We start from the raw sequence: 12,159 nt of genomic DNA, 5'->3' as shown, positions 1-12,159 counted from the left end.
TGCTCCTGCTCCTCTCCCAGGCTGGGTGTCTCCATGGGAACCTGTGGTGGCTGGAATGCAGGACCAGGAGTCATAGCCTGATCCCACATACTGCAACTGGGGTTGCCAATTTTGGTTGGACGTATTCCTGGAGGTTTCATCACGTGACATAATCTTTAATTCAAGATTAATCTTTAATTCCTGGAGACTCCAGGACAATCCTGGAGGCTTGGCAACCCTAACTGCAGCAGCAGCTCCATCCCTTCCTCCAGGCCCCGCTCTTGTCTCTGCCTCCCTTCTGCATGCACACAGGGTGGAGCATAGCCATGTCCTGCTCTGATGTCCATGAGATACTGTGGATGCAGAAACAGATTCACTCCCCCACCCCCCAACATTCCCATTTCAAGGGCTCTAGTCACCCTGTGCTTCCCCCCAGCATCATGCAGGATTTCATCTGATGACGCAGTGAAAGTCTGCCACAGTGAAATTCACTAGGGTGGACAGGGCTGTGCTAGAGCCTCTGTCATAAACAGAGCTGTCACGTAATCATGTGCGAATATCGGTTATTGGGCTGGTTACTATAGGACTATAGTGGGTTGACTCAACTGGGCTGTTGGAAAATACAAGCAAGAAGCAAAACAATTGCTTGAGAAGAGCCCTGGGTCCTGATAAACACTTCAGGACCGTTCAGAGACAATGCTCGAGCTATTAGCTGTGAGGATTCTACCCCTGGGTCCCAGCCAAATTAGAAAACTTGTTTTGCCATACAGGGACCCTGAGAAGACACAGGATCTCTGGTTGGATAAAAATTGATTTACCCTTCCCCCCCCACCCCCACCCCGCACACACTAAGGCCTGGTCTACACTACGACTTTAATTCGGATTTATCAGCTTTAATTCGAATTAACCCTGCAACCGTCCACACAACGACGCTATTTATTTCGATGTAAAGGGCCCTTTAAATCGATTTCTGTACTCCACCCTGACGAGCGGAGTAGTGCCAAAATCGATTTTAGCAATTTGAATTAGGGTTAGTGTGGCCGCAATTCGATGGTATTGGCCTCCGGGAGCTATCCCACAGTGCATCATTGTGACCGCTCTGGACAGCAATCTGAACTCGGATGCACTGGCCAGGTAGACAGGAAAAGCCCCGCGAACATTTGAATTCCATTTCCTGTTTGCCCAGCGTGGAGAGCACAGGTGACCACAGATAGCTCATCAGCACAGGTAACCATGCAGGCTGATAATCGAAAAAGAGCACCAGCATGGACCGTGAGGGAGGTACTGGATCTGATCGCTGTATGGGGAGAGGATTCAGTGCTTGCAGAACTTCGTTCTAAAAGACGAAATGCAAAAACTTTTGAAAAAATCTCCAAGGGCATGATGGAGAGAGGCCACAATAGGGACTCAGATCAGTGCCGCGTGAAAGTCAAGGAGCTCAGACAAGCCTATCAAAAAACAAAGGAGGCAAACGGTCGCTCCGGGTCAGAGCCGCGGACATGCCGCTTCTACGCCGAGCTGCATGCAATTCTAGGGGGGGCTGCCACCACTACCCCACCTGTGTTCGTGGATTCTGGGTCGGGGATAGTCTCATCAGCGACGCCTGAGGATTCTGCCGATGGGGGAGAGGAGGAGGAGGATGAGCTTGCAGAGAGCACACAGCACTCCATTCTCCCCAACAGCCAGGATCTTTTTATCACCCTGACTGAAGTACCCTCCCAAGCCAGTATCCAAGACCATGACCCCATGGAAGGGACCTCAGGTGAGTTTACCTTTTAAAATATAAAACTTGTTTTAAAAGCAAACGGTTTTTAATGATTACTTTGCCTGACTTTGCATTCGCGGTCAGTTCAGCTACTGGAAAAGTCTGTTAACGTGTATGGGGATGGAGCGGAAATCCTCCAGGGACATCTCCATGAAGCTCTCCTGGAGGTACTCCGAAAGCCTTGCCAGAAGGTTTCTGGGCAGTGCATCTTTATTCCCTCCTCCATGGTAGGACACTTGACCACGCCATGCTTGCAGCAAGTAATCTGGTATCATTGCCTGACAAAGCCTGGCAGCGTATGGTCCCGGTGTTTGCTGGCATTCAAGCAACATCCGTTCTTTATCTTGTTGTGTAATCCTCAGGAGAGTGATATCGCTCCTGGTAACCTGGTTGAAATACGGGAACTTAATTAAGGGGACAGAGGTGGCCGTTCCTACTGGGCTGTTTGCCTGTGGCGGAAAATAAATCCTTCCCTGCAGTTAGCCAAGCGCAGATGGGAAATTGGCCCTGAGTTTTTCGCGTTTGGCTAGCAGGGATCTTCCCTGTTACCAGCCACGCGGTGGGGGGAGGGGTACCGTGATCATCCCAGAGAATTCATGGCGGGAGGGGGGCGGCAGCGGGGGGGGGTTAGTTTGGTGCCTGCAGGGATCTTCCCTGATACCAGCCACGCGGTGGGGGGGAGGGGTATAGCGATCATCCCAGAGAATTCATGGCGAGGGGGGGGGGGGGTTAGTTTGTTTTCTGGTGCTGCTGAATGTTAACAGAAAAACCGCAGCACTCTACTTGCCTGAAGGGGCCCAGACAAGCCCCCCCACACTGCCCCCCCCCAACTGGCTGAGATTGGACACAGCTCGTGTGGAGTGCTGCCACTTCATTTCCCAATTCTGCAGCACTCTACAAGCTATGCTTGGTATGTGGGAAAGGAGGGCGTAGAAGCTTACCATGGCCGCATGCAAGCCGAATTCTGTTGCCCAGACCTGTGATCTCTAGCAGCAAAGCCACAGGCACTCAGCATTAAGAGGCAAAATGCGACCTTGCACAGAAATCACATGTGCTATGTAATGTGAACAGTGTTGGTCACCGTGAAAGAGTATAAGCATTGTTCTGCAAAATGTAGCTTTTAAAACAATTCTCTCTTTTTTCCCCTCCCTACAGCAGCTGCAAATTCCTCAAGCCTCCCTCCTCAATCCCGAAGGTTATCACAGATAAGGCGTCGTAAGAAGAGAACGTGGGAGGACATGTTTTCTGAAATTATGGAATCCAGCTGCAGTGACAGAGCTCATGTGAATGAGTGGAAGGAAACAGTTTCAAAGTATAGGAAAGAAGTCAGTGAACGTGAGGAGAGGAGGGACCAACGTGAGGAGAGGAGGGACCAACGTGAGGAGAGGAGGGACGCTCGAGATGAGAGGTGGCGGCAGGAAGACCAGAGGATGAAGGATGCAACGCTGGGGCTGCTCCGGCGTCTGGTGGAGGTTCAGGAACGGCTGCTGGATAACAGACTGCCGCTTCAGCCCCTGTTCCACCCTCCCCCGTCCCCATGTTCCGTATCCTCCTCACCCAGACGTGTAAGAACTCGGGGGGGGGGGGAGGCTACGTACACCTTCCCATTCCACCCCAGTAGACAGCCCAAGCAAAAGGCTGTCATTTTTTTAACCTTTTCTTTGTGGCTTTTTCCTTCCCAGCAATCCTCCTCCCAAATACCACCCGGGTTCCCTCCCTCTTTTTCTAATCTATTAATAAAGAATAAATGATTTTTAAATGATAGTGACTTTATTTGGTTTGAAAGAAAGCTGGGGGAAGGGGCAGGGTGGGTTCCTTACAGAAAAACAGTCAGTAAAGGGGGAGGGTTTTCATGAAGGAGAAACAAACAGATATTTCACACGGTAGCCTGGCCAGCCATGAAACTGGTTTTCAAAGCTTCTCTGATGCACAGCGCTTCATGGTGTGATCTTCTAATCGCCCTGGTGTCTGGCTGCGCGTAATCAGCAGCCAGGCGATTTGCCTCAGCCTCCCACCCCGCCATAAAGGTCTCCCCCTTACTTTCACAGAGATTGTGGAGCACACAGCAAGCAGAAATAACAATGGGGAGATTTCTTTGGCTGAGGTCAGAGCGAGTCAATAATGAACGCCAGCGACCTTTTAAACGGCCAAATGCACATTCTACCACCATTCTGCACTTGCTTAGCCTGTAGTTAAACAGCTCCTGACTCCTGTCCAGGCTGCCTGTGTACGGCTTCATAAGCCATGGCATTAAGGGGTAGGCTGGGTCCCTAAGAATAACTATGGGCATTTCAACATCCCCAACGGTTATTTTCTGGTCCGGAAAGTAAGTCCCTTGCTGCAGCCCTTTAAACAGAGTAGTGTTCCTGAAGACGCGAGCGTCATGAACCCTTCCCGCCCAGCCCGCGTTGATGTTGGTGAAACGTCCCTTGTGATCCACAAGTGCTTGCAGCACCATTGAAAAGTACCCCTTGCGGTTTATGTACTCGGTGGCTTGGTGCTCCGGTGCCAAGATAGGGATATGGGTTCCGTCTATTGCCCCACCACAGTTAGGGAATCCCATTGCAGCAAAACCATCCACTATAGCCTGCACATTTCCCAGAGTCACAAACTTTCGTAGCAGCACCTGAGTGATTGCTTTGGCTACTTGCATCACAGCAGCCCCCACAGTAGATTTGCCCACTCCAAATTGATTCCCGACTGACCGGTAGCTGTCTGGCGTTGCAAGCTTCCACAGGGCTATCGCCACGCGCTTCTCAACTGTGAGGGCTGCTCTCATCTTGGTATTCTGGCGTTTCAGGGCAGGGGACAGCAAGTCACAAAGTTCCATGAAAGTGCCCTTACGCATGCGAAAGTTCCGCAGCCACTGGGAATCGTCCCAGACCTGCAACACTATGCGGTCCCACCAGTCTGTGCTTGTTTCCCTTGCCCAGAATCGGCGTTCCATGGATAGAATCTGCCCCATTAACAACATGATCTCCAAAGCACCGGGGCCTGTGGTTTCACTGAATTCTGTATCCGTGTCTGTGTCCATGTCCTCATCATGCTGCCGCCGCCGCCGCCTCCTCGCCTCGTTTCTCTGGTCCTGGCTGAGCATAAACTCCACGAGAACGCGCGAGGTGTTTACAATATTCATGACTGCTGTCTTGAGCTCAGCGGGCTCCATGCTTGCCATGGTATGGAGTCTGCAGTGTTCACCCACCCAGGAAAAAAGGCGCGAAAATGGTTGTCTGCCGTCCGTTGCTTTCATGCAGGGAGGGAGGGAGGGAGGAGGTGAGGCTGTACCCAGAACCACCTGCGACGATGTTTTTTGTCCCATCAGGCACTGGGATCTTAACCCACAATCCCAATGGGCGCGGGAGACTGCGGGAACTATGGGATAGCTATGGAATTGCTACCCACAGTGCAACGGTGCAGAAATCAACGCTAGCCCCGGTACTTGGACGCACACCACCGAAGTAATGTGCTTAGTGTGCCGCATCCATTTCGACTTTATACAACCTGTTTTTCAAATCCGAATTATCTAAATTCGGATTAATCCCGTAGTGTAGACATACCCTTAGGTAGTAGCTGTTGGGGGATGTTGTTGGTGAGGTGTTCAGGCTGACAGAAGTATCTACTTCTGCCTGACCCACCATTACTGATGATTGGGCTTTAGGTGAGCTAGACACGTGTATAGACTGCTTGTTGTTTTAAAGTTCTCCTCTGTTTTATTCTATTGTGAAGATTAAATACTTTGGTTTTAACAGGCTGTCTGGTGATAGACTCCTGAAGGGAGTCACCACAGGCACTTAATCCAGAGAGGGAGCTGTTGGATAAACACAATGGATACACAGGATACTGTAGCCCAGCACCCAGTCTCGGAATTGGAGAATCACATGATTCCCTCTCGGAAGAGGGGATGCATTCAGAGAGGGGACAGATGCAAGCAGCCCTTTAACCACTGCACCTTCCACATCCCTAAATGATCATGGTGGGGCCCTAGAACTCTTGTGTGACTTGGTCTACTGATGGGCACGGTTTTGGTTGTGCAAAGTGTCCATGATCTCATTTCAATTTACCATGTGGGCAGGGTGACTTGCAACTCAAGTTGGATAATTCACTGTTAAATATTAAACAACCTACTATATAATCATATTAGGAGTTCAAAGTAACTAATCTTTGCTGCAATATATTACTTGGACAGTTTAATTTCTAAACAAGAATTATATTGCTAATAGACAGTGGAACACGTGGAAAAATAAGTCTCTTCCTGCTTGGCATATACAAGGCAACTTGGTTAATTTATAAACTGATTGCATCAGTGACATTTAGAATGTGTGGGGTATTTATTGTAATGGACTGAAAACTAAATTACACGCATTAAACTTCCCCACTGTGTTATTTAAAGTACATGAATTTTCAATTCAGCCACTGTATTCCGTTTGTTTAGTCAGCCATGAATATTCATGAGTAAAAGGTGCTTGTTCATGTCAATGTTCACACCCAAAGCAAAATAGATATTGATCCATATGTGGGATTTGCTTTGCACACCAGAGTTGTTCACTCCTTGCCTCTAAAGTTCCAGTTTTCCTGTAAAGCAGCCAAATTACCACGACCTTCTTGTTTATGATGTAATTGGTCAACTAAATACAAACCGTTAAATAAATGCTGAACCACCAATAGGTGCATAAGGTCTTTGAAGAGTTGCAAACAGCCAAATCAATATGTGCACTTTCCACTGGGAACCGGTGGGGGGAAAAAAAAGTATTTGATTTATAATTAGATGCTCATCATAATACATGTGCACAAGGAGTCCAAATTAAGGTTAAGCAGGTAACCTTAAATCTGGCATTTCCAACCTTTTCAGTGCTTAGTTTTGCAATCTTCATGTTGTTTAACATGGATTTTGTATGTATTTTCCAAGGTTTTTAAAATAAACAAACTGAAAAAAAAAAAATTCCATCACATGGAAACATTAACATCCACATGGGCCATTAGCAGGGTTGGAACCTTTAGGTCTACCACACAGACTTCTGCCACTTCACCTACTACTACTCTCCATTAGACATTTAGCTCATCATCCGCTATGAGGGGGAGCAACTAGCAGAGATAAGACACTTTGCCAGCTGGTTTCAGAGATATTTTCTGACAGGAATGTTGAGACTCAGGAATCTTGGGGCACATTCTCCTTCAGAACCTAGAATGGAGCCCTTTTGCCCTTCCTCATCTACCTACCCACTCCAAAATGGATTCCTTCGGCCCAGTCCAATCTCTTCCCTCCCTGGCACCGCTGGCTCTTCATCAGAGTCCCCTTGTACAGCCAGATCTTCTGGACTGATTCAAGGCCTTGCCTACACTCCGAAAAAGTCCTGGTTTAGCAGTTGATGTAGTTGCACAAGTGCTGACCCTCTGAAACAGGGATTAACCTTGAGAGAATCAACCGATGCAAACCTCAGCTTCTATTGTCGACACTTACGGGGTCATCATCAGTATGTAGATTCCAAGTGCCAAATTAAGGCTATTAATGTGGACACTTGACCTTAGAGAGTCTCTATTTTTATTTCTTTAAGTCTTTGGGCATAGTTCTGCAAGGTACTTAAAACACATGCTTAACTTTAAGCATACAAGTAGTCTTAAGTACCTAGGAATCAGTGTATTGCTCCGGGTTCAAAGAGGTACCTCTGGAGGTGGCCAGTTTAGAACACTAGCAATACAAATCCCATTCCAAAGATCACACAAGTATAAACAACAAAAAATACCAAGAGCGGGGAGCAAAATCTCATGTACCTTAGGTCTGTGCTTGCAGAATAAACAGAACGAAAGATCAAAATCCTTTTCTGCTGACAGCTAAGGATAACAGTAAACTTCCAGCACCTGCAGATTATGCCAGGTCTTTGTTTCAGCAACAATTCTCAAAGCATTTCATTTCTAAAACATCAAGCTGGAGAATGTGGGAAATGAGGGGGGGTGGGAGGAGATACCCACACACATGTGGGTGGTGAACAATCTGCTTTGAAACCAGAAGACAGATTGTCAGAAAGCGTGTCATGTAGTGTTTACTGCAGGCTAAACAAAGGAGCACTAGCAAGAACCAGCTATACACACACACACACACACACACACACACACGTCTAGCCTTTCAATAACGTTCATAGCGAACAGAGGACAGGAGATGAGAACAAGGTCTCCTGGCCTAAGCATTATTATTTTTTAAACTCTTTCTTTTCTGCAAGGTCAGTTCACAAGCCACCTATGAACCTAGCTCTCCCAGGTTCAAACGTCTCCAGTTACCACCTCATGATATTCTAAAGACTTTGGGGAATTTTGTAATTTCCTTTCTTCTATTGTTGTAAAGTTTATAGCTTGTGTAAACTTTAAGATCTTATTGTATGTGTCTACCAGGACCTTGTCTAAGTCTGAGAGGGTAAATTGATTGCTAGTCATTCAGATCTTAGGGCATATCTACACTATAGTGGGGAAAACAAACAAACAAACAAACAAAAAATCGATGCTTTGAGATTGATCCACCGACGGTCGATTTAGCGGGTCTAGTAAAGACCCGCCAAATCGACTGCAGATTGCTCTCCAGTTGACCCCATACTCTATCCCCAACGAGAACTCTACTCCCGTCGACCCCCCACGGTGTAGACTCCGTGGTAACTTGACCTAAGGTACGCCGACTCCAGCTACATTATTCACGTAGCTGGAGTTGCGTAGCATAGGTTGACTTACCATGGTAGTGTAGACATGGCCCATTTGCTGAGTCAAAGGCTACCATTGAGAATGTCAGATATGGTGGTACTTTTGGGACATACGTGTGTCTACAAGGAACACCAACTCAATTCACACTGGCATCAAGGAAAGCCTACTCACTCAAAGACCTGTCCAGGCTATATTCAAAACAGATAATCTAGAGAGAAGAAACTCCCATTATTAATACCCTCAGCCACCCAGGTCTTCTTGAATAGGAGTTATACTAGTCAGACATGTAATTTAGTGAATCCACACATATTATACAAAGTGCTTGCTTCAGGAGGATTCTTTCTATGTCATTTAAATGCAAGAATTGTGCACAATGGGGAATTATAAAAGTAGCACTTTATTGCTTATAAGTGTGTCCCATCTTCAGAAGAAGAGCTTAAATTTTTTACAGGAACTATTGTTTGTTTTAGTACAAATATGTTCCTGTAGCCTATAAAGTTAAATCCACACACTTACTTTTCAGGAGCCAGGTAGTCATCTTCTACAGCAGCTGCAAATAAAAACCAACAGTGTTTGACAAGTGGCAAACAAAATATAGTTGCTACTACATTCATCATGAGACTACAATGGAACAGGACAATGGGCTGAGTAGCACAGAGTGAGAGATATTTTAAGGACCACGTAGCAAAGAGGTATTGACACAAATTTCCAAGTGTAAACATAAAAATTAAAATCTTTTGTCTGTATACATCTTCCTACGTACAATTATTCCTTTTCCCTGGAGTTATTAGGAAGGGGAGGTACCAGTAATAGGTGATTTGATCATTAGAAATATAGCTAATTGGGTTTGTGATGACCAGGAGAACCACATGGTGAATTGCCTGCAGGGTGCGGAGGGTGTGGACCTCTCCAAACATCTAGATAGATTTATGTGCTGTCCTGGGGAGGACCCAGTGGTTGTGGCAGATATAGGTACCTATGACATAGGGAAAAGGTAGGAGAGAGGTCCTGGAGGACAAATTTAGGCTGCTAGGAAAGAGATTAAAGTCCAGTACTTCCATGATACCATTCTTTGAAATGCTTCCAGTTCCACATGCAGGGCAGGTCAGACAGGCAGAACTGCAGGGTCTCAATGTGTGAATGAGAAGATGGTGTTCGGAGTTGGAATTTAGATTTATTAGGAACCGAGGAACCTTTTGGGGAAGGAGGAAGAGCCTATACAGGAAGAATGGGTTTCACCTAAATCAAACAGAACCAGACTGCGGTCATGTAAATATAAAAGTCATAGAGGAGTTTTAAAATTAATGGCTGAGGGAAAGCTGACAGATGCGGAGGACCACATGGTTCGGACAGACATCCCTCATTAAAGGGGATACTCTATAGCCTAGTAAAAGAGGAGAGGACAGAAGTTGATAAAGTACAGATAGGGTCTTACAAGCTGCCCCAACACCTATTGACTCAGTAGCTTTCGAGACCTTACCCACTCAGTTCCCAAGAACTCAGTTCGACTTCAAAACATGTTACTGAAATTTCTTCGTTGGCATACAATTAAAGTACACTTGAGTTGATCAGGCTGAAGCACAGGGAATGGGTACAGGGCACACCAAATATCCAAAGTTACACAGCAAACCTCTTCCTTTATATACATTTATGCATTGGATTGGTCACTGTGCTCTGTACAAGCATGACTTCCCCCCTCCTCCCCCCCGCTTATGTTCCAGGCTTCTTTACCCATTGTAAATGGTTCCCAGTGTGTTCCCCCTTATCTTACTTAGTACAGACATTCTGTTTCTAGCTTACCAATTCATTTTCCTCCCTAATCCTATCTCCCAAGAAACGAGGCCTCAACCACATCCAATTACTCATGTCAAGCCAGGCCTATAGTTGGGACTGAAAAGAAACCAGTCAAATGAAAAAGAATCCCATTCAATTACATCACAGGAAGGCAGAGAAATAAATATTGACTAGTTTTATAAGTGCTTGCATACAAATGCCTGAAGTCTAAATATCAAGATAGGGAACTTGAGTACCTGGTATTAAATGAGGATATTGATGTAATAGGCATCACAGAAACTTGATGGAACAATGATAATCAGTGGTACACAGTAATACCAGGCTACAAAATATATGGAAATGGCAGAGTAGGTGGGAGAGTGGCCCTATATGTGAAAGAAAGCAGTCAAATATAGTGAACATCTTAAATGAATCCAACTGTACCATAGACTCTGTATGGATAGAAACTCCATGCTTGAACAAGAGGATAGCGGTAGGAATATACACTTCTGACCACCTGACCAGGACAGGGATTTTGAAATGCTCAGGGAGATTAGAAAGGCTACAAAAAACAGAAAACCCAATAACAGGGGATTTCAACTATCCCCATATTGAGTCAACATGGCTTTTGTAAAGAGAAATCTTACCTCACCAACCTATTAGAATTCTTTGAGGGTGTCAAACATGTGGATAAGGGTGATCTAGTGTACTTGGACTTTAAGAAAGCCTTTGACAAGGTCCCTGACCAAAGGTGCTTAAGCAGTCACAGGATAAGAGGGAAGGTCTTCTCATGGATCAGTAACTGGTCAAAAGATAGGAAACAAACAGTATCAATAAACAGTTTTCACAGTAAGGAGAGGTAAATAGCAGAGTTCCACAAGGATTTGAATGAAACCAGTGCTGTTCAACATTCATAAATGATCTGGAAAAAGGGGGTAAACAGTGAGGTGTCAAAATCTGCAGACGATACAAAATTACTCAAGTTAGTTAAGTCCAAAGCAGACAGCGAAGAGTTACAGAGGGATCTCACTAAACTGTGTAACAAAATAGAAGATTTCAGAGTAGCAGCCGTGTTAGTCTGTATCCGCAAAAACAACAGGAGTACTTGTGGCACCTTAGAGACTAACAAATTTATTAGAGCATAAGCTTTTGTGGACTACAGCCCACTTCTTCGGATGCATATAGAGTGGAATAAATATTGAGGAGATATATACACACACATACAGAGAGCATGAACAGGTGGGAGTTGTCTTACCAACTCTGAGAGGCCAATTAAGTAAGAGAAAAAAACTTTTGAAGTGATAATCAAGCTAGCCCAGTACAGACAGTTTGATAAGAAGTGTGAGAATACTTACAAGGGGAGATAGAGTCAATGTTTGTAATGGCTCAGCCATTCCCAGTCCTTATTCAATCCTGAGTTGATTGTGTCTAGTTTGCATATCAATTCCAGCTCAGCAGTCTCTCGTTGGAGTCTGTTTTTGAAGTTTTTCTGTCGTAAGATAGCCACCCGCAGGTGACATTGAATGGCCAGACAGGTTAAAGTGTTCTCCCACTGGTTTTTGAGTATTATGATTCCTGATGTCAGATTTGTGTCCATTAATTCTTTTGCGGAGAGACTGTCTGGTTTGGCCAATGTACATGGCAGAGGGGCAATTGCTGGCACATGATGGCATATATCACATTAGTAGATGTGCAGGTGAACGAGCTCCTGATGGTATGGCTGATGTGATTAGGTCCTATGATGATGTCACTTGAATAGATATGTGGACAGAGTTGGCATCGGGCTTTGTTACAAGGATAGGTTCCTGGGTCAGTGGTTTTGTTCAGTGATGTGTGGTTGCTGGTGAGTATTTGCTTTAGGTTGGGGGGTTGTCTGTAAGCGAGGACAGGTCTGTCTCCCAAGATCTGTGAGAGTAAAGGATCATCTTTCAGGATAGGTTGTAGATCTCTGATGATGC

At 45.7% G+C, this 12,159-nt stretch overlaps 1 protein-coding gene across 3 annotated transcripts in view; it reads right to left on the bottom strand.

The window, feature by feature from the left end:
- Nucleotides 1-12,159, bottom strand: part of FYB2 (FYN binding protein 2) — a 70,698-nt gene that overhangs the window by 24,141 nt on the left and 34,398 nt on the right. For all 3 annotated transcript variants that reach the window (XM_054038044.1, XM_054038046.1, XM_054038045.1), the window contains exon 4: nucleotides 8,945-8,978. In XM_054038044.1, coding sequence (XP_053894019.1) covers nucleotides 8,945-8,978 — 34 coding nt within the window. The remainder of the gene's footprint in view (nucleotides 1-8,944; nucleotides 8,979-12,159) is intronic.

The sequence above is a fragment of the Malaclemys terrapin genome, chromosome 8 (genome assembly GCF_027887155.1).
Source record: "Malaclemys terrapin pileata isolate rMalTer1 chromosome 8, rMalTer1.hap1, whole genome shotgun sequence".
Classification (NCBI taxonomy): domain Eukaryota; kingdom Metazoa; phylum Chordata; order Testudines; family Emydidae; genus Malaclemys; species Malaclemys terrapin.
The sequence above is the reverse complement of the archived record's forward strand: the minus strand, read 5'-3'. Positions and strand labels throughout refer to the sequence as shown.